Below are 23,376 nucleotides of genomic sequence, written 5' to 3' on the forward strand. Positions count from 1 at the left end.
GTGACAGAGGGAGACCGACAGAGGGAGGGAGGAGGGTGACAGAGGGAGGGAGGAAGGGAGACACAGGGAGACTAAATCACCCTTGGGTGGTGTGGCCATGTCCACTCGTCAGCCGGTGGACTGTGTGCATGCAGACCAGGTCTGGCAGTGCCTCAACCCCCCCTTCCGTAGATGAAGACCGGTCCATGTGTCAATCTGTGCACGAGTCCATCCGTGCTGCAGGCACAGACCTAACCACACACCCAGTATACCCACCCACCGTGTCGGTAAGAACCCTGTCACAAATGCTTCAGTCCCCTACCTGCAACATCAAATTGCCTTGCCAAAACACCATTTGGCCACGTACAGTGCAACACGTAAGGCGCCTCTGCATGGCTCGCTACGCCCGCACACCACACTGCTGACTGTGTACCCAAATAGATGCATCAACTAAGATTGTGTCTCACACATGCGTAAAGCCCTGACAGCTGTGGCCAAGGGACATAGCCATGCACAAGTGCACTGTGAGAGGAATGCAGGACAGATCCAACTACCCAGAGGAAGAGTGCCAAATCAGAAATGCATGCAACATGGATGCCACATGTGACACTGTTAACATTGTCTCTCTCACACACAGGTCAACGTCGACGAACACCCCCCAACACTGGGGGGAAGTCACACAGGACCAGGCTCCGCGGGATGATGACCCCACCGCCAGCGATGACTCTCACCACTCCGTGGATGACCCAGACCAACCTGGCCCCTCTGGTGTCCAACCACCTGCAGCACCTGCGTCAGGTACAACTGTGCCAACCACCACCCCCATTCCTGCCACATCCCAGGAGACGTCCAGGAGCCCTGCCCGCACACGACCACCCAGCCAGTCTGCCCAGGAGGGACACGGTCCTCCGGGCACCCAGGAGGAGGCAGGCGGCAACGCAGATGCCATCCCTCAGGGGTCCCGGAGACCCGATGCACCCACAACGGCAGGCCAGGTGCACGTGGGCAGGGGTGGCGGGAGTGGAGGACGGCGGAGGCGCGAACCTGACCAGGCAGCTCAGGACCCGGTAGTGTCCCAGGTCAGCAACATCCTGGATACATACCGGCGTGACACCAGGGGCATGGACCAGATTGCGTCCACCCTCAATGACATCAAGGGGACCCTCCAGGAGATGAAGACCCTGCAGTCCCAGCAACATGCCTGTCAACTGCAACACCAAGGAAGGATGGAGGATAGACAGGCTGAGCTCGTGGCGGTGCAAACCCAAATGACCGGTGTACTCCGTCGGATTGCCGACAACATGGGCAACCCTCCCTGTGGCACCAGGCGAAGGCCATTACCAGACACAGGGAGGGATCAGGAGGAGGAGGATTCATCCGACGGAGCGTCACAGACATCGTCACGGACTGCTTCCGAGGGTCCCCGCAGGAAGGTGGGTCGTCCACGAAAAAGACTGTGAGAGTCAGCAGAACATCACCATCTCCCAGGTCACCTGGCCTGGCACCTGGCCCTCTGGCCCAATAGCAGCACATGACATTCTCTGCCACATGGACTTGCTGGTCACTGTCTGACCTATGTTGACGAAGACTGTGGCATGGACTCTGACATTTTGCTACGACAAGGATACCAACTCCCCCAGTGAACTTTGGATTCTACACTCCCGCTGTGCACCTCTTGTCATCCCCACAAACCCGTACCCCACCACAAATAAATTAATCACACTTACAAGATGATGCCGTGATTCTACATTATTACAATACATGTGTGTGTCGTACAGTCAAAGCATGCCTGATCTCAGAATTAACTCCAACCATCCAAACCGTGGGGTCGCAGTCTTGCCCAGGACACACATGGGTCCCAATGTCTCATCTGATACAGACATGGAGTACCAAACTCACCTGTGCTGGGCCCAACCAGCTGAGTGGTTCCCGCACAACTGTGGCTACAGACACATTCAGGGGAGCAACAGTCATGCGCAGAGGTCAGGGATCATGTGGAGTGACCTGGCTTGCCGCTCCCAGGTATGTCTAGACATGTGTCCCTACAATGTGCAGCATGCTTGCGTCAGGCGGATGTTGAGAATGGTGGCTAGGCCAAGGTTGGATGCATGGAGATGCCAGAATGCAGTTTAGGATCACTGTGCCACATGGTTGTGTTGGGGTTGTGGGCTGCATCATGAGTGTGGGCGTGGATCTAGAAGGTCATCCTGCAGCTGGCTGTGAAACATTCCCCCCATCCCGTTAGGACGTTGATGTGGCCTGGTTGCCCGACGCAGTAGCAGAGCTGTGCAGATGCACTCCGGATATGGACAAGTACCATGGGAGTCGTGAGGCACATGTCCGTAGACTGCAGGGTAGGATTCTACACAGATGTTGTAGTTTCCCTGGGGGATGGTCTCTCTTGCCTTGAGGTGGATGGAACTGTGCATCTTGTGCATAATACAGTTCCCACTCCCTGACAAACCCCTAGCATCTTGTCACTCTACACATAGACACATATGCACCACCTATGAAAACTATGCCAGACCTGCGGCACGCACAGTGGCAACAGGGCACCATTGACAGGGAAGAGGCACCTTGGAGACAGAGGGACAAATTTATTAGTCATGTGTGTTGGAATGACAATGATACTCTGTCAACACATACACAGGTCATGTGGATGTACATGTGGGAGCAACACTGGCACCCCCCATTGCAACACAGATGCTGGCATCCCATTGACCTGGCACACAAGTGACGGATAACAGCTAAACACCCCCTGCTGCCACGGAGAGGCCGCTATACACCATTGAGGCCCTGATGGGGCAATCACACACCATGTCAACCCGGTGCAACCTGTATGTTTCCGAGGCCAGTGTTACACACAATGATGGCCTCATCACAATCCCCAATCCCCTGCCACATGACAGTCACCAAGTCTGAGCATGGCTCCAGGTGAAGCCTGCCCCATGTCATGTTCCCCATGTAGGATCACCATGTATGCAAATGGAACACACATGAACCGGAGAAGTGCACACAGACTACAAACAATTCACACACCCAAAACGACGTGAGGCATCCCTTACCCTGAGGAGATTTCAACACTTGCCCGTGCATGTGACGCTGAATCAGCACATGTCGCTGTGTTCATGAGGAGTAGCAGGAGCACAACAATGCCACCAGCAGACAGCATGCACATGGACCTGTGGAAGAGAGACACACAAGGATTCAGCACAAAGGAGCACATCCGCAAGCATGTACTTAACACGTATCATGTTGTTAACATGACAGGTGACAATGATGACCCTCAGACAACATCCTTCCATTGCGCCATCACTTGAGTGACACTTCAATACACACCACTGACTCACTTGGCAGACATGCAGATGGACACACACATTGCAACACATGCCACACACGGCCCAATGCGTGCACACTCAGACACTGGAACTCACCACTAAGCAAAGAAGTTGCGTATGAGCCGACTCCGCATGTCCTCCACAGCCTCCTCCTCCTCCACATCACTTGCCCCGTCACCAAGCCCTTCATCCTCCACGGGTGGATGGTCCTGGTCATCTTGATCCAGTATGAGTGGAACAGCTTCCTCCACTGCCATGTTGTGCAGCATGCAGCAGACGATGATGATCTTGCACACCTTCACCGGGGCATATGGGAGTGCTCCGCCGGTCTTGTGGAGGCACCGGAATCGGCTCTTCAGAAGTCCAAACGTCCTCTCAATGACTCTCCTGGTCCGCCCATGTGCGTTGTTGTAGAGGTGCTCGGCAGCCGTGCTGGGGTTGCGGACAGGCGTCATCAGCCATGGCATGTTGGGATAGCCAGCGTCCCCTACAAGGAAACATCATGGACAGAAGTGTGTCAGCACAGGCAGTGAGATTGGAAGATGACGCCAAACACTGAACTGCCAGAGTCTACCCACCAACAATACATGCTCGCTCGTTCCGCAGCTGCAGCATCATTTCTGGCACCCTGCTACGCCTCATGATGAAGGCATCGTGTGCTGATCCTGGAAAGCGAACACAGACATGTGAAATCACCATGTTGGACAGACACACCACAAGGGCATTAATGGAGTGATAATGTTTGCGATTCCTATACACCACCTCCTGTGCCTGTGGTGGTACCAACGCAACATGTGTCCCATCTATGGACCCAATGACATGGGGCATCCCTCCCAGGGCATAGAACTCACGCTTGACATCTGTCAACTGCTCACGATTTGGGAATTTAATGTACTCATCCAGGTGAACCAACATGGCCTCTAAGAAATCATGCAGAACACGGCTGAACATCGTCTGGGACATGCCCCCGACATCAGCAATGGTATGTTGGAACGTACCCGTGGCAAGGAAATGTAGGGCTGCCATCACCTTCAACTTGGGTGTCAGTGCACTTGGATACCTGTGGCGCGGGAGGAGTTGTGCTTCCAGCCGGCCAGTCAACTCATCAATCAACCGTTGGCTGAATCTGTAGCGGCGTATACAGTCCCGTTCATGCAGGGCAGCAATGTCTGGCATACGTCGAGGGAGAGGCGGAGCCCTGCAGTGAAATGGAAGGAACACCTAAGAGTGAGCACTGTACAACAACATCGTCAATGCACTGAGCACATGTTACACAGCCAATACACATATGCCACGTTGTGAGTCAGGTCTGTGCCACAGTTCCTGGACACGAACGCCAGTCAGGTTACACTCCTACCAAGGGACAGCCACTAACGGAGGGGGGCAAGATCACGATGACATGGCATGAGACTAGCTGTGGGCCAGTGTAAGTGAACATGCACACGCATCACAGGATTCACAGACATCCACACATGTGCAGAAGTAGTATGCGTATGGTACAGACAGGTAGTTGGATGCGATATGCACTGGTCACATGTCATAGGAATAGGACAGGCCACACACATTGCCTTTGAGGAGTACATGTCGAGACAGAACATACATAGGGAGCATGTGGATATGTACTTGTGTTGATACTCCGTGTAGTTGGATACATACACACCTCATGGCAAATCACATATGTGGGCTGGTGTGCGGAACAGTGTGCCATGCCCATCGACACACAGACACATGTTGGCAGCAGCAACTGCTGACACATTGAATCACACACCTACAGCAAAATCATGGAAAGACATGCCACACACATGACATGGTTGCAGCATGCAACGCAGCCATACACGTGTCATATGTAATATTCCGTGTACCTGGCATCAGGGGACAGGTGCGGGTGTCCGTGACTGGGACATGCAAGTGACTCATGGCTCCACTAGTGTGTACGACATGCACACATGTCAAAGGAGTGCAGGGGATGTGTGGTACAATGCGCACCATCACACACGACATGTGTACACAGCTCATCGTACATGTGCTTTGCCCACACCTCAGGGGTAAAGTGCCACATCACATCCTGACACACCTGTGTCACACACAGGTGGTATTGCACAGACAATGCATTGGTGTCCACCCTTGGCAATACCTGTCCGCTCCATTCCTGTCTGTGTGCCGCCTGTCACCACTGACAGTTGTTATACGCACCGTACATACGCTCGGAGCGCGTGTATAGGGTCCCTGGGCCAATATTGCCGCTGGCGTATGCGTACGCCACAGTAGTACGGACTGTACACGCGCTTGTACGGTCCGGATCACAATATGGGCGCTGGCGTATGCGTACGCCACAGTAGTACGGACTGTACACGCGCTTGTACGGTCCGGATCACAATATGGGCGCTGGCGTATGCGTACGCCACAGTAGTACGGACTGTACACGCGCTTGTACGGTCCGGATCACAATATGGGCGCTGGCGTATGCGTACGCCACAGTAGTACGGACTGTACACGCGCTTGTACGGTCCGGATCACAATATGGGCGCTGGCGTATGCGTACGCCACAGTAGTACGGACTGTACACGCGCTTGTACGGTCCGTACTACTGTGGCGTACGCATACGCCAGCGCCCTTATTGTGATCCGGACCGTACAAGCGCGTGTACAGTCCGTACTACTGTGGCGTACGCATACGCCAGCGCCCATATTGTGATCCGGACCGTACAAGCGCGTGTACAGTCCGTACTACTGTGGCGTACGCATACGCCAGCGGCAATATTGTGATCCGGACCGTACAAGCGCATGTACGGTCGGTATCACTGCTTGTGGGGTGCCCTAGGGCGTGGAACGCACCGTACCTGTGTGTAAATGTATGAAAACACATAGGGGACACATGAGGGACAAGTATAAGGGCCGAAATGCCTGATGGTTGCCATGGAGACTGAGTTAAATTTTTGAATTTGAGCACCAGGTGCACAGCAGAAGTCAGTTTGAAAGAATCTACATTGTTGCAATGTGGATGTTGACTTGACATCATTATCAAAACTGAAACCATGCAAAGCCACACACTGGGGTAGGTTTGAAGGGATTGGATGAAACGTAGGATGCTAATGTGACTGACCAATCAATCTGTACTCCTATACATGAACAGGCCAGCCAGGCATATATAAGGCAGCCAGGTCCCATGAGAGAGCACTTGCCTGCACATCCATTCATCCATGACCACTGCTGCTGATAGTGATTCCTCTGGCACCATGTCCAGGACTGTGGAGAGGTCACAGCCATTCACCCAGGAGGAGAACCTTGCCCTGATAGATGTGATCCTCCCACAGTTCCAGAGCCTGTATGGTCGACCAGGGGTTCAGGTGAGTGCAGACTCCACTAGCTTAGACTGTGCCCCTTTTGTGTGACAGTGACTTCTGGCATTGTGTCCATGTGTGACAGACATGCACTGTTGTTTGGAGTGGGTCCCAGGGTGTGGAAGGCCTCATGTCACCCATGCAGAGCATGCTGTGTTTCCTGTGTGCACTCCTCACTTGCATAGTGCCTACTGTGACAATGAATGCAAGGTGCATGCCACATTCTGCCTGCATACTCCTCCTGGGGATGTTGTTTCCACAGTCCTGATGTGATCCTGTGTTCCCCCCAGTGTGACAGGTGTCAGTACCCATGGATGTGTGTTTGTTCAGTGTACCTGTGCTGTGAGTGTCCAAAGGCCGTGTTCGTCCCCTGCACATTGGTGTGTGTGTTAGTCCCCTGTCATGTGGGTGAGTGCATATGGGGAGTGTTGCACACAAGCAGCATGAGGGATGGATATGGCCTGGCCATCGGATGTGAGCAGGGAGCAGTGCTGTGTGCATGCCGTGCTGAGCCAGCCCCACACCTGTGACACCCCCGTCTACTGGCACATGGGCAGAGTGAGGTGTGTACCCGCAGTTGGCAATGCCATGTGATTGTCCTGTACCTGTGTGTGTCTGTGTACTCTGCTGAGGTAGCATCAGTGTGCTGGGGCAGGTGACTGCTGTGAGGTGCTGTACATAATCCTGGTGTAGCCTGTGAGGCACAGTGTGATCCCTGGTCAGTGAGTGTGTGGTACCCCTCATGCCACCCGTGTGCTTCCACTGGCACGTAGTGCATTTGGCCTTCCACAGTGGATAATGTCCCTATGACAAAGGTGCAATTAGTTGCATGCATACCATGGCCTGTTCATAATGAGGATTGTTCTATATGTGTGTCTCTGTGTCTTTGCTCATGTGGATTAATGTATTCTCTCTTTTGCATCCTCACAGGTAGGCGCCATTGCCAAGGGGGAGATCTGGAGGGAAGCCGTCAGTGCCGTGAGGGGTACAGAGGGTCGGAGGCGGAGCCTGTCTCAGGTGAGGAAACGCTGGCAGGACATCCGGTGCTGGACGAGGAGGATTGCACGGCTCCTGCTGGGGGACTCACCTGAGAGCCGTAAGAACCGTGGCCGCCGTCGTCTGACCCACATCCAGAAGCGTGTGCTGGCGGTGGTCTTCCCCGATATGGACAGGCGCCTACAGGAGAGGCAGCAGCAGGAAGGGGGTAGGTACATGTGTGTCAGTTGTGTGTCCCCAGCCAATGTAAGTGTGCAGTTGCATGGATACACTGCCAGGGTTTGATTGTGCAGTGCGTCAACTTCTCCACAAAGTAGCACAGTGCTGTTCTCACTCCCTCCCTTCCCCTCCTTGCAATGTGTTCCCTGGTCTGTCGCCACTCTTGCACAAGGTTATTTATGCAGGCAGTTCATGCAGGTGCCCTATGCTATCAGCATCATGTGTGGGGGTGATGTGCCACAGGTATGGGGACCTTGCGTGTGCCATGGCCAATTTCAGTCATTGTGGTGTCCATGTCACTTGGCACTGATTGTGAATCACGACATAGGGGTGTGTCTCCAAAATGTACAGCCTTCCAGCATGCATGTCCAATTGTGTGCCCTCTGACATGATGTGCCTGAGTGGGATGCCTGCTAAGTGCAGGGACGGTTGCTTAATTTGCAGTCATGTCCATCCTGGACCATGGAGGAGTGTGGGCACTACTGTGCCCTGGGGCACCTCTTCCTAGGTATCATGTGCGTCATCCAACAATATGGCCATTCACTGTGTCTTTGCCATGGGTTGCGTAGGGTGGCATTGTACCCTGGGCTCAACTGTTAGGACCTACAGGTTGCTACATGTGTCCACTGTACAGGGGGACCCATTTTGCTTGTGCATACTCACAGTGGGCATTACCTGTGTGTGTTGTTGAGACAATCTGATGATGTTTGCCTGTCAATGATGTGTGGACATGGCCACCAGGGGCTGTGTGTTTACAGTCATGAATTAGTGGAGGCCATGTGTTTCCATCCCAGAGTAAGAGGTGTACATACTTTCTCCGTCTCAATGAGATTGTCTCAGGTGTGGGTGGTTTGTGCGTACAAGGCCTACATGTCAGAAGCTTCATCCTCCTTGCTGGGTTTAGCCTGTGTGTGATGTTTGACTGGACATACGCTCAAGGTGCAGTGACCCTGTCATGTGTGGCCTGGTTTCATGTATTGCCTTTGCAGCATGCGGCAAGAGTAAATGGATATGATTCATGCTCATCCCTTTTTGACGACGCAGTGTGGTGCAGGTGCTGTGCACATTTGTCCCCAGAGGCTGACTCCTCTCTAAAATTTCAGGTGCAGTGATTTGCTGTTGTGTCATGATCTCCATTGTGTCTCAGTGGCATGGTGGGTAGAAAAACTGTGTGTTCCATGGCCTACATGTGTACATTGTTTTGTAGGTGTTACTCCTGTTGCTTTTCAGGCTATGCAATGTGACCTATGTATATTTGACTCATGTGACATAAGTGTACAGGTGTCTGATTTTCTCCTGTCTCTTCACCTTGCCCACAGCATCGCCGGGGGACACGGAAGGAGACACTAGCACGGACCGGGAGGAGAGATTGAGCACCAGTACCAGCAGTGCTGTCCTGTCTGGCACATGGAGTGGCACGGAGGCCGAAGGGAGTGAGGCGGAGGACCTGTTGACTGCCAACACAGACTATGACGCAGACGGGTCCGAGGCTGAGCTCCCAGAGGTGGCGGAGTCTGCCCCCCCAGCTGATGGCAGCCCTCCACATCCCCCCGCCACCTCAGGTTCCATCACCGGCCTCCCACATGCTCGTGGCCCTTCCCTCCGTGCTCGGTCCCCACATGTCTCCTTCCTGCCAGGCACCGCACCCCCTGCCCCTGTCACCACTGCTGCGGTGAGTGCGGAGTCTGTGGACATCCTGAGGCAGTTGCAGGTTGGTCAGACTGCGATGCTAAATGTCCTCCATGCCCACACCCAGGTGCTGACCCAGATGGAGGCATACATGGAGGGCATGTCGGCTGCGCAGTCTGACCAACGGCAGTTGCTGAGGTCCATAGACTCCACACTGACTGCAGCACTGGATCTCCTGCAGCGCTGCGTAACACCCCCTACCCCTGCCCCATCCACAATTCCCACTCCCGTGCCTGTCCCACGCACATCCAGACGTCAGCGTGCACGCACCCCAACAGACACAGGCACCACACCACCAGGGAAGTCGAAGCGCACACCTCCTGTCACGCACACACAGGGTGAGGAAGGCACACCCACTGGGTCGGGGGGGAAACGTAGAACACGCAGCCACAGTGGGAGTCCGCATTCCACACAACCCACTCCCTCCAAATCCACTCCCCTTAGCTCTCCTGGCCAACAGTCAGTGACAGCATCATCCACTGCGAGTGTGCCCCCCAGCCCCAGGATGACACCACCCCGCAAGCGGTGGAGGCGGGACCCGGCCAGGGGAGTTGAGTCCCCCACCCTGTCCACACCCTCCCCCAGTGGCGCTGCGACCCATCCCTTTGCCCCCCCCCCCTCCTTGGGGCCTGTGGTTGGATTGGGTACGGGGGAGTCGCTGGGGGAACTTGCCGACGTGTGCAGCGCCATTCTGTCCTCCACCTTTGGCGCTGGCACCCCCCCTGTGGCAGATTCATCCCTCCCTGCACCCACAACACCTACCCTTTCCCCTCCTGTCCCTGCGGTGCCTGTTTCCACCCTCCCCCCTGATGCCCCCTCTTCTGTGGATGAAATGGACTTGTGAACTGTGCAGGCAAGCTAGGGGACACACGTCCCGATGTGTACCCCCCCCCCGGACATTGCTGCTGGGCTGGCCCATGGCCCTTGTACATAGTGGACATTTTCTCTGATATATTTTCCTGCTGAATAAAGCCTTTTCTTTTTGTTTTGCACACTGATGCTTTCCTGGACTTGCTGTTGGTGCTGGTGCTCCCTGCGTTGGGGTGGTGATAATGTGTTAGGGGTCTGTGAAATGTTGGAGTGTGCTGCTCATGGGGTGTACCCTGCCATCTGCGTGCCATCACAAAGGTCTCTGCAAATGGTATTTGGTCATGTTTGCTCTCACTGTATGGTGACATTGTCCCAAGGTGTGTTCCGTCCTCTGTGGCCCAGGCCATTTTTCCTGCAGGGTGTCTCCCAAATGCTGTGCTGTGCTGTGTCTACATTTCCTGGATGTGTGAGGGTTGCCTTTCAATATAGCCATGCTGGCTCAGCGATGGCTCCGCCTGCATCTGGGGTATCACCCTTGTAGGTCACTGAACTTGTTGATGGGGTATATTGTCCGATGTCTGGGCACTGCTGGGAGTGATAGGTACACACCCCTCCTGTGTCTGGGCACTGCTGGGAGTGATAGGCACACACCCCTCCTGTGTCTGGGCACTGCTGGGAGGACCCTGCACCCACCCCTCCTGTGTCTGGGCACTGCTGGGGGTGTTTTGCACACCCCATTCTTATAGCAGGTTCGGTGCGTACATGCACGGGTGGGGGTTTGGTGCGTACATACACGGGTGGGGGTTCGGTCCGTACATACACGGGTGGGGGTTCGGGGCGTACATACTCTGCTGGGGTGGGGGTTCGGTGCGTACATACACGGGTGGTGGTTCGGTGCGTACATACACGGCTGGGGTGGGGGTTTGGTGCGTACATACACGGGTGGGCGTTTGGTGCGTACATACACGGGTGGTGGTTTGGTGCGTACATACACGGCTGGGGTGGGGGTTCGGTCCGTACATACACGGGTGGGGGTTCGGGGCGTACATACTCTGCTGGGGTGGGGGTTCGGTCCGTACATACACGGGTGGTGGTTCGGTGCGTACATACACGGGTGGTGGTTCGGTGCGTACATACACGGGTGGTGGTTCGGTGCGTACATACACGGCTGGGGTGGGGGTTTGGTGCGTACATACACGGCTGGTGGTTCGGTGCGTACATACACGGCTGGGGGGGGTTCGGGGGCGTACATACACGGGTGGTGGTTTGGTGCGTACATACACGGCTGGGGTGGGGGTTCGGTCCGTACATACACGGGTGGGGGTTCGGGGCGTACATACTCTGCTGGGGTGGGGGTTCGGTCCGTACATACACGGGTGGGGGTTCGGGGCGTACATACTCTGCTGGGGTGGGTGTTAGGTGCGTACATACACGGGTGGGGGTTTGGTGCGTACATACACGGCTGGGGTGGTGGTTTGGTGCGTACATACACGGGTGGGGGTTTGGTGCGTACATACACGGGTGGTGGTTTGGTGCGTACATACACGGCTGGGGTGGGGGTTCGGTCCGTACATACACGGGTGGGGGTTCGGGGCGTACATACTCTGCTGGGGTGGGGGTTCGGTCCGTACATACACGGGTGGTGGTTCGGTGCGTACATACACGGGTGGTGGTTCGGTGCGTACATACACGGGTGGTGGTTCGGTGCGTACATACACGGCTGGGGTGGGGGTTTGGTGCGTACATACACGGCTGGTGGTTCGGTGCGTACATACACGGCTGGGGGGGGGTTCGGGGGCGTACATACACGGGTGGTGGTTTGGTGCGTACATACACGGCTGGGGTGGGGGTTCGGTCCGTACATACACGGGTGGGGGTTCGGGGCGTACATACTCTGCTGGGGTGGGGGTTCGGTCCGTACATACACGGGTGGGGGTTCGGGGCGTACATACTCTGCTGGGGTGGGTGTTAGGTGCGTACATACACGGGTGGGGGTTTGGTGCGTACATACACGGCTGGTGGTTCGGTGCGTACATACACGGCTGGGGGGGGTTAGGGGGCGTACATACACGGGTGGTGGTTTGGTGCGTACATACACGGCTGGGGTGGGGGTTCGGTCCGTACATACACGGGTGGGGGTTCGGGGCGTACATACTCTGCTGGGGTGGGGGTTCGGGGGCGTACATACACGGGTGGTGGTTCGGTGCGTACATACACGGGTGGTGGTTCGGTGCGTACATACACGGCTGGGGTGGGGGTTTGGTGCGTACATACACGGCTGGTGTGGTGGTTTGGTGCGTACATACACGGGTGGGGGTTTGGTGCGTACATACACGGCTGGGGGTTCGGGGCGTACATACCAGGGTGGGGTGGGGGTTCGGGGCGTACATGCACGGGTGGCGCTTGGGTGCGTACATACACGGGTGGGGGTTCGGGGCGTACATACCAGGGTGGGGTGGGGGTTCGGGGCGTACATACACGGGTGGCGCTTGGGTGCGTACATACACGGGTGGCGGTTCGGGGCGTACATACACGGGTGGGGGTTCGGGGCGTACATACACGAGTGGGGGTTCGGGGCGTACATGCACGGGTGGGGGTACGGGCCGTACTTCCACGGGTGGGGGTACGGTCCGTACATACCCCTGCCCACGCTCTGCGTGCCTGGGTACGGGCCGTACCCATGCCTTTGGTGTGTGGGTACGGTGCGTCCCACCATTGTTGCGGGCCGTGGGGTCCGCACCGTACACAGGCCTTGGGGGCGTGGCTACGGGTCGTACCACGCGTACCCCTACATGACCCCAGCAATGCTGGTACGAGCTGTACCAAGGCCTTTCTGACGTGGGTACGGGCCGTACCGCTATTGTTGGAGTGACGTAGGGGGACGCGTGGTACGTTCCGTACCCACGCTCTTGCGGCCTGGGTAGGGTACGTACCGGTTCGCGTGACCATCCACTTCCGTTGTGGCGGACGCTTGCGTTGCTGGCCTTGCCCCCACCCCCTGGAAGTGACCAGGCCCTGATGGTCAGGTATGTCCAGGCCATGTGTGATTTGGTACCATGTGTTGGTGTTGTGTGTCCTGCCCCTGCCCCCCCCTTTGCCCCTGGTTGTTGTGCTGACCTTCTGCGGCGTCTGCGTCGGTTCCTGTACGCCAGGTGGACTGCTAGGAGGGCAGGGATGGCACGTAGGTTCGGGTCCATGTCTGTTCGTCGCGTCCAGCTGCTCCTTGCGTGTGTCGTCCTGATTTCCCGGCAGTTTTTGGCAGCCGGTAAATATTTTCCGTGCGGGATGACGTCGGTTCGAATCGTACTTCCTGGTTCGTGAAACGTAGGCTGGATGCGTACCGACGTCACGTCGGCTCCTTTCAGGATCGGAATTGTGTTTAGTTTCTGTTCGGTCGGTGTTTTGTTCGAATCGTACGGAAATGGTGTTTCCGTATGAATCGTACTTGCATTTTCGGATGGATTTCGCACCGGGTACGAGTCGGACGGAGAAAAGGCTCCGTCCGACGGTTCGTACCCGGTTTTTACCGGATCGGAATTGGCACCTTGATGTTGATGAACGCGAGCGAGGAAAAAAACCATAGTTTTTTGGACCTCCGCGAGCTCCATGTGATGCAGAGTACGGAAATCTCCGCAAACTCCGCAAGCGAAGCGGAGTTCACCGCCCAGACTTAGTTACTAATCCATGCGTATTATGACTGAAAATCATTGCTGATTATAATCAGTACTTATGTTACAGCTCCAGGTGCCATTTTCTGTCAATTTGCCTGTTTCTCTGTTCCATTTGTTCCCCCAATGCTTTATTGTTGGTAAAATGTTTAATTCTTTTTTCGGCGTAGAATCACTAGATGCTCAAAGTACTCTGCATGGTTCAGCATACAGAGTGCAATACCCACATGCTTGCATATTCCCTGTGTTACTTAATATCCCTCCCTCTGATATAGCCTACAGACTGATTTTATAAAGCTATGTTCTAATCATCCTGTGGACTGATATTTTACATATAAGCCGACCAATGCCCAGGACTCAATACTATCTAATGAGGCCTCCTCTCCCCCAGTATGGCAGAGGTACTTAGATCCAGCATCCCAGACCTGCTCTGACAACACTGATGTTCAGGCCCTATTTTTGAAGCTACTTTTAGTGTCCCGACATCAAACACTGACTGGACAGTACCAAACTGATAGTAGTAAGGAAGCCGTGTTGGTGATGAGCAAGAGGGATGTGCCGGTCTCGCGGAAAGAACTACTTCAAATAAGTTAATTTTGCTTTCTTGCCTCCTTATTGGTGTTTTATGAAGATAGACAACCGTTTTTATTTCTTTTTTCAAACAACGTTTATTCAATAGAGTGACATATACGCCCATCATATTCAGTAATCGACCCACAAATTTGACATTTGTCTCTTAAATGTATCATGTGTATGATTTAACTTTCGGTTCAAAATATCCAATTATTTGTAATGAATTGTGTGTAGCTTTATGTGTACAATAATACTTGTTCTTTGAAATGCTCCATTATTTATATTGTCTAATAGAATACATTTACGTAACCAACCAATGAATATTGGGCTATGTCCCTTTACACCCCCAGTGTGTGCCCTAATATTTCAGACACCGGAGTTACAAGCCATACGTTGAAATTCTGTTCCAGATTTTAAGAGTGTTATAAATAACCCAAGAATGTTAGGTGATGGGTTTTCCTTCTGGAAAATATTTGGGGTGATGGGTCAAACGCGGGCCGAGAAAAATGGGGGAGGCATAATATTTCAGACACCATAGTTACAAGCCATAGGTTGGAATTCTGTTCCAGATTTTAATAGTGTTATAAATAATCCAAGAATGTTAGGTATTCTTGTGTAAACAATATGGAAGGTGGTGAGCACAGGCAATATTTCATTTTGACTCTTTCGGACACGTTTAACCTTTCACACATGGTTTCACAGGAGGGCACAAGTGTATGAGCCTGACCCCCCTACTGATTCTAGGGATATACTTGCTCAAAAACTATACAGCATAATTGATCTATCTTTTATTTGTAGCCTTGATAAAGCCCTCGTGCAATACTACTACGTCTACTGCGAGTAAAACGTGTGAAAGCTGACAGAACCAATAACACTGTAAAATCCTGATACGGTGTGCTCCTCAATGTGTCCTTATCACCGACTCCAAAAGATGCAATACAATAAGATGTCAATGTATAACTAAAGATAGATTCATTGATTCTTTCAGTTGAAGCATCTGAATACACAAGCACTAGTTTGAAGGAAAAGCAAAGTAATACTGCCAGCAGTGCTATTTTATCACAAACTATTGTTTTCTGTACTTTCATTTTCCTGTTCTACTAAAAAGCAATATACTGTGTTTGACTCAATGCTGCTCCATGACGCGCTACAGGTTGTGGTGTTGTGTAGTACAACCTACACTCACATTGGGTTCAGGGGATTTTAGCTCTGGAGTTATAATGAGATAAACAGGTACCAGAATGCAAAGAAATTAAGTTGACTGAGTGAGCTCCTTGAGCATAGAATCAGAAAGTTTATGGGTTCTTGCTTCCCTCGACCCCACTCTGATGGGCTCACTCACTCGATGCCCCTAGACATTGGTGTCTGCCCTACCCATTACACTTACCGGGAGAAGTTGAAAGCAATTGTGGAATACCGTGCTTGGATTAGTGCCCAGAATCCCCAGAAGAAATGAGTTGCCTGCAGGGGAATAGATACACCAGTGTTACTCAGGTATGCACAAGTATCAAGCTCATCCTGTTTCACACTCTGAAAAACAATATCTCTTAAAGTGATGTATTTGCAACTAATGTTAAACACAAGAAAACCCCACATTGATGCGTGGGGAGGGGAACTAGAGGCACGGAGTTCTAGGAGCTACCAGCCTCCGACAACAAATGTTAACCACAACATTAGCTGCTCCTAGTGTAGTGACCCCTATGAATTTATGATTGAAATGTGAGTGTAGGCATCTCACAAAATGTGAATGTGGTATATATACCACAGTCCTGAAGGATCCAGGACTGTGGTATATATAGTGCCCACTAATTGGTTAATAGGTGGAAAGGGAGTCGAAAGCTTAAAAACTACTGCCTGGTGCGTGAGTTCCGGTCCCAAAACGGACTTTTTCATGGGCCCCCACTTAGTTTAGAAGTGCATCCCTGTCGCCAGGTGCATGCCCGCCCTCTATCAAACCGAGTTTTTAGAGGGTGAGGACTGGTCAATGATGAAGCATGACACCTGGTGGTGTGTGAGACCAGTCCGTCACATTTTGTGAGATGCCTAAACTCACATTTCAATCATAAATTCATAGTGGTCACTACACTAGGAGCAGCTCTTGTTGTGGTTAACATTTGCAACTAATGTACCAGAAAAGTGGGACAATGGCAACCCATGTTACCAAAAAACAGTAATAGCCACAGAGCTTTCAATGGTCTCAGTTCCATGCGTGAGCACCTCATTCAGACTGAGTTTTTCTCTTTGCATTCTGGTCCCTGATCACTTCTATTTAAAATAAATTAAACATTAACACAACAACTAGTCTGCAAAGAAAAAACATGAGCTGGCTGAGAATTCCATTGAATCAGGAAGCTTGACAGCTCAGGAAAAATAAGTCAGAGCTGCCAAGGGGCCCAATGTCATGTCTTACACCTTAAAACCCCGGCTCCCTTTTAGGTTGAAGCTCACCAGACAGCGCAGCTGTCTGGTTTGTTAAATACATCTTGGGGACATTCAGAAAGCTGACCTAGGAATATATTCTGCCAGTTGCTTTCCTTTGCCTTTCTGGGTTGTAACTAACCCTGGGCAGATCGTGCTGAGTTGTACTCTGCGGAATTTCACAGAGTTAGTGGAACACTGCATGAAATTCTGCAGAGTTCCGTGGCCTGGCAGAGTTACATCTGCACCCCCTGCCCCCTTCCTCCCCTGCACACCCCACATTCTCCACCACGTAGTAAGGCCTGACCGTCCTGGGCCTCCTCCTGTGTTTGTTGGTTGGGTATGGCGGCGCCGGCTTCCTTCCTGGTTCCTTCCTTCCTTCTCCTGCTGCTGGCTGCACTCGGCTTCCGCTGCTCCAGCTGGTTTGTAGAATTCAATTAACAGGCAAAACTGAAGTGTGCATGCGTGAAGGCATTCCTGACCCGATAAAATCCCACGATAGGGTCAGGCCTGCCTTCACACATGCGCACTGCAGTTCTTCCTGTTAATTTAATTCTACGAGCCACCCGGAGCAGCGGAAGCGGGGTGCTGCCAGCAGGAGGAGTAGGTAAGTCCTAAACTCCTGTCCTCCTCAGCACAGGTAAACTCCGCTCCACTGCGAGTGCGGAGTTTTTGAAAACTTCGCACTCCAAACAAAATGCGGAGTTCTAAAACTCTGCAAACTCAACTGGCGGAGCGGAGTTAACCGCCCACCCTTAGTTGCAACTCACAATTTCTAGCTTTCTATTTACTGGCTTTATTCACTTTAGGCTTGCCAGCTTGAGTTCGTCCTTCCCGTTGCCCAAACCTTGTTTACTGATTTCTTCCACAAACTCGCTTTCTGTAAACAGGTTTTTCAATCTTGTTCTTATCTTATCACTTGTGTTGAGCATTCAAAGACAGACATCAAATATCATGCTCCCTATTCTGAGAGAGTTTGGGGTTTACTTTTCTTTTTCTGACTTTATGTGATAATCCTGCTGAGTGTCCATGTAAGACGAGAGGGTGTAAAAATGAACCGTGCTGATGTTTCAGAATATGTCAGAATTAGTACAAATGAAGCACATGTTTTTGTAATTCTGTACTGTGGTAGAAACAAATATTTGAATACGTTCCAAACAGATCAATACAGTAGGTGATGACATTTACACACATCATTTCTGTGCAGTAAAACCATATTTTGGTGTAAGTGTAATGGTCATTTCAATTGAAAATGAGTTGTCTGTAATGGCAGTGCGCAACCACACCATGCATACTCCACACTACACCACTCCATGCCCATCCTGTCACGACTTGTTCCCTGCATTCTTGTGCCCACCACCAGGGGTATGAATTGTGGGGCTCTCCAGTGTGCCAATAAGCTTCCAGACCCTCCCCTTCATGCATATACTGACTTCCAGTCATTTGGATGCAACTTGCAAATTCCCATCCTTCCCAATCCATGCCGGGTTTTGTGGAAGCCAGCCTACTCATGCCTGAAACTCCATTACTTAGAATTCCCTGCTCACTGCTTCCTCTCCACCCCTGCAGGCCAAGGATGGGTGGAGGAATTCAGCTCACCTGGGGCTGGCTGCCGCTAGCCTGCTCACACCGGATGCATGTCATTACTGTGAGCTCTTGTAAGCCCCAACTCCCTTCAGCCCAAGATTGGTCATTGTAGCTGTGTACCGGTGAGAACGACCCGTGTTTCCAGTGTTTCTCGAGCTTTTGATATCCTTGTTTCCAGTGTTTGCTGAGCTTTAGTTATTTCTATATTCCTGAACTATACCTATCCTTGTTCCTTGACTCCTGAGCTTTAGTAATTTCCCTGTTCCTAAACTAGCACTGCCTGCAGTGCTACCTTGACTCCTGAGCTTTAGTAATTTCCCTGTTCCTAAACTAGCACTGCCTGCAGTGCTACCTTGACTCCTGAGCCTTAGTTCAATTCTTGTTCCTGCTCTAGCACTGCCTTCAATGATACTTGATTCCTGAACCTGCAGTATTCTAGTATACCCTTGTAGCCTCCCCTTCTGTATATCCTTTTCCAGTCACTGCCTTTCTTCCCATTTCCTTGGTTCCAGTTCTAGTTTGCTGTCTTTCTATTCCTGCTGTCTTGCTTCTAATTACCATGTATGTTTGATACTTGCTTTCTGCCAAGTGTGTCCTGTGATATTTCCTTCCTTTCCTGTTAAGCTCTCCTCCCTGCTAGCTCCTTGTCTATCGTGCGTGTGTTTAGTTCTACCCCCTTGCTGTTAGTGCCTTGCGCGATCCGTGGCCACAGCTGAGAACCTAGGTGGTGTTTCTTGTTCACTGTGAGTATTGTCTTTGAGTTACATTTATAACATCACCACAGGTATCAGCTCCGCAGACCCTGCCTTTGCATGCATATCCTATATGTGGGTATTTGCAGTCAGTATCTGTAACAGCAATTGTGGGTGAGGTACTTACATCAGTTTCAGTCTTACCGTGTGGAGCTCCCAAGTGCTTTACCCCACATTCCCTTTATTGTTAATGTTGTTTTGTATATATATCTTGCATACCTGTCATGTGTGTAGTTTTTCTGAATGCTAATCACCTCTGAGGGCCTGTCCTTTCTGAGCCTTAACTCTCTTATTCTCTTGTAAAGAGCTTCCTCTTAGGATTCCCTTTCTCCTTTGACTCGCTGTGTGATCTTGGGCAGCTCTGTTCTCAGTATTCTGCCTACCTTTTCTTCCCTGGCACCAGTCGCTGCCAGAGTCCCTGACACATGACAGTGTCCCGGACTGAGTCCTGACACTTCCACTCTATGCCATGCCACTCTATTATTTGAGAGTCCCCTCCACTCTACGACATAGCACTCCACTCTATCCCCTTCCACTCTAAGACACTCTACTACACGACACTCCAATCTATGCCACTCACTCCACGGCACAACATGCCACTCCACGTCCCTCCATGCCACTTACTCCATTCTGCTCTACCCCACTCTGCTCTACGCCACTCCGGTCTATTCCACTCCTCTCCAATGTATCCCAATCTATCCCACCCCACTCTGCTACAATCTACTCCACACTACCCTACCCCACTCAAGCTACCCCATTCCACCCATTATACCCCATCCCAATTTAACCCACTTCAAACTGCCCCAGTACACTCTAATCTACCAAAATCGACTCCACTACAATCCAATCTACCCAACTCCCCTACAATCTACCCCACTCCACTCTACCCATACCTACCCCAATCAACTCCAATCCACCCCACTCCACTCAACTAACCCAAACACCACCCCCCAACCCTACTCCAGTCTAGCCCACTCCACCCCAATTTAACATGCTCCACTCAAATCTACCCCACTCACTCCAATCTGCCCCAGTCTACCCAACTCCAATCTACCCCAATCCACCCCACTGCAATGTACCCACATCCAACCCACTCATTCCAATCTACCCAAGCCCACTACACTCCAATCTACACCAGTCCAATTTACCCCACTCCACTTTAAACACCACTGCAATCTATCCAACTCCTCTCCACTCTAATCGAACCCCCTCCACTCCAATCTACCCCACTCCAATCTACCACAATCTACCCTACTCCAATCTACCCTACTCCACTCCAATCTACCGCATCCAAGCCACCCCACTCCAATGTACCCCACTTCAATCTACCATAATCTACTCCAGTGACTATTCTACCCCATCCTAACCCAATCTACCCAACTCCAATCTACCCCACCCAGCCCAATATACCCCACACCAATCTACTGTACTATAACCCACCCAATATGACCCACTCCACTCTACCCCATTCCACTCTACCTCGCTTCACCCGCATCTATCACTCTATCCTGCTCCACTCCTATCTGATCATCTCCATAGGATAGAGTCTGCGTTCCCCACCACACTCCAATCTACCCAAATCCACTGCACTCCATGCTTTCCCACTCCCCGTACCTCAATCTACTACACTCAATTCCACTCCACCCAATCTACCCTACTTGACTTCACTCCAAATTACGACATGCCACCCAAATCTACCCCACTCCACTCCGAACTCCTATGTATGGACCACCGCCGCGTCCAATTCACCTACAGAGCGAACATTCCCCGCAGACACCCACCTCAGCTCCAACGCAGTACCTAAAACAAGATCTCCGACGAGCAGCTCACCGCCACCCTCAGCGGCTCTGCTCTCACCACCTCAGACAACAACCCACAACCGCCGCCCTTACCCTTCACAAATGGATCACCGACTGCGCCAACACCGTCACCAACCTCTAGAAATCCTCCAACCCTCACGCCAAGAAAGCCAGATGGTTCTCCACCGAACTACGGGAATCCAAACAAACCTGCAGACGTCTCAAAAAACTATGGAGTAACTCCAAAATCCCAGCGAACCCCGACAACTACAAAACAGCCACCATTGCCAACCAAAAACTCATCAGACACTGAAGGAAGAAAGCACTCCAGGACAGAATCTTCGCCCACGCACACAACAGCAAGGAACTCTTCGGGATCATCAAAGAATTCGCCCAACCCAACAGCGATCCCAGCCTTCCAGGACCTTTGCGACAAACTCAGCGCCTTCTTTTATCACAAAATCAAGACCATCTATGACAACAACATCCACGAGGAACCTAGACCCGCTGATTCCTGCATCACACAGTCGACTCTGGACAGCTGGACCGCCCTCCGCATCGAAGACACCCTAAAGACCATGAGGACCACCCACTCTGGGGTCCTCACGGACCCCTGCCCCCACCACATCTACCACAGAGCCGCAGACATCATCGCCCCAAGCTACAAAGAATCATCAACCGATCCTTCGAGACCGCCTCCTTCCCCGATGACTGGAAACACTCCGAGATCAACCTTCTCCTAAAGAAACCCTCGGCAGACCCCAGCAACCTTTAGAACTTCAGACCAATCTCCCTACTTCCCTATCTGGCGAAAGTCATTAAAAAAACTGCCAAAAGTCATTAAAAAAGTTGTCAACAGCCAACTCGCCTCCTTCGACAAGAACAACATCCTTGACTCCTCCCAATCAGGCTTCAGGACAAACCACATCATAGAGACCGCCCTCATCGCCGCGACAGACGACATCCACTCCCTCCTTGACAGAGGAGAGACTGTGGCCTTCGACACAGTCTCACACTGCACCCTACCCCACAGACTCCACAATGCAGGAATCCGTAACAAAGCCTTTGACTGGATCCGCTCATTCCTCTCTGGCAGAACGCTGAGGGTCAGACTCCCTCCCTTCATCTCGGAGCCCACGCCAACCACCTGTGGAGTCCCCAAGGATCCTCCATCAGCCCCACCCTGATCAACGTCCACATGGCTCCTCTTGTTTCCATCGTAAGAGCACTCGGACTCAACATTGTATCATACGCAGACGACACACAACTGGTCCTCTCACTATCCAACAAACCCAACATCTTGAAACACAACTTGCAAGAAGGAATAGAAGCAGTTGCAAAGTGGATGAAGAACAGCTGCCTACAACTGAACACAGACAGAACCAAAATACTCAGCATAGACCCACATCCTGATGCCTGGAATGACACCTGGTGGCCCCCCCGCCCTCGGAGACCCACCCCCACCAACGGATCACGCACGCAACCTCGGAATCATCCTGACTCCCAACTCAAAATGGACCGACAGAGCAACGCCGTCACCTCTTCCTGAATCTCCTTCAAGCTTCTCACCCACGCACACAAAGCCCTCCACAACACTTTCCCTTGCCATGGTACCGCGCATCAAGAAGACGAGAACAGGAAGTCGTTCCTTCTCCTTCCTCGCAGCCAAGGCAAGGAACACCCTCCCTCTCCACTTCCGCCAGACAACAACTCTCTCCAAGTTCCTGAAGGACCTCAACACCTGGCTCTTCAATGAATCACCATAAGCGTCCAGCACCGCACGTACCCTGATGGGCCATGGGAGACCTCTGAACCTACTCTGCCTTCGACGATACTCTGCGAGTGCCTAGGGGCTGCGCACCCCCCTCCCCCCGAGCCTTGAGACTCTTCCGGTTGAGTAACTGCACTGAAAAACCCTTGATTGATTGACTGATTGAAACTAACCTAGTCCAATTTACCCCATCAAATCTGCCGCACTTCAATCTACTTCACTTCAATCTACCCCAATCTACTCCACTCTAATCTACACCACCCAGCCCAATCTACCCCACCATCTCAATCTACCACACACCACTGTTTTCAATCGTACTCCACTCCAATCTACCCCACCCCACTCCAATCTACCCCACTCCAACCTACCCTACCATAATCCACCCAATCTATCCCACTACACTCTACTCCACTCCACCCTAATCTAACCCGCACCAC

General features: G+C 52.3%; 1 protein-coding gene across 2 annotated transcripts in view; it reads right to left on the bottom strand.

Moving 5' to 3' along the window:
- The window catches only part of LOC146869597 (ethanolamine kinase 2-like), a 166,308-nt gene that overhangs the window by 14,735 nt on the left and 128,197 nt on the right, over positions 1-23,376 (bottom strand). For both annotated transcript variants that reach the window (XM_085607999.1, XM_085608080.1), the window contains one exon: positions 16,000-16,073. In XM_085607999.1, coding sequence (XP_085464125.1) covers positions 16,000-16,073 — 74 coding nt within the window. The remainder of the gene's footprint in view (positions 1-15,999; positions 16,074-23,376) is intronic.

The sequence above is a fragment of the Triturus cristatus genome, chromosome 1_1 (genome assembly GCF_964204655.1).
Source record: "Triturus cristatus chromosome 1_1, aTriCri1.1, whole genome shotgun sequence".
NCBI classification, from domain to species: Eukaryota; Metazoa; Chordata; class Amphibia; order Caudata; family Salamandridae; genus Triturus; species Triturus cristatus.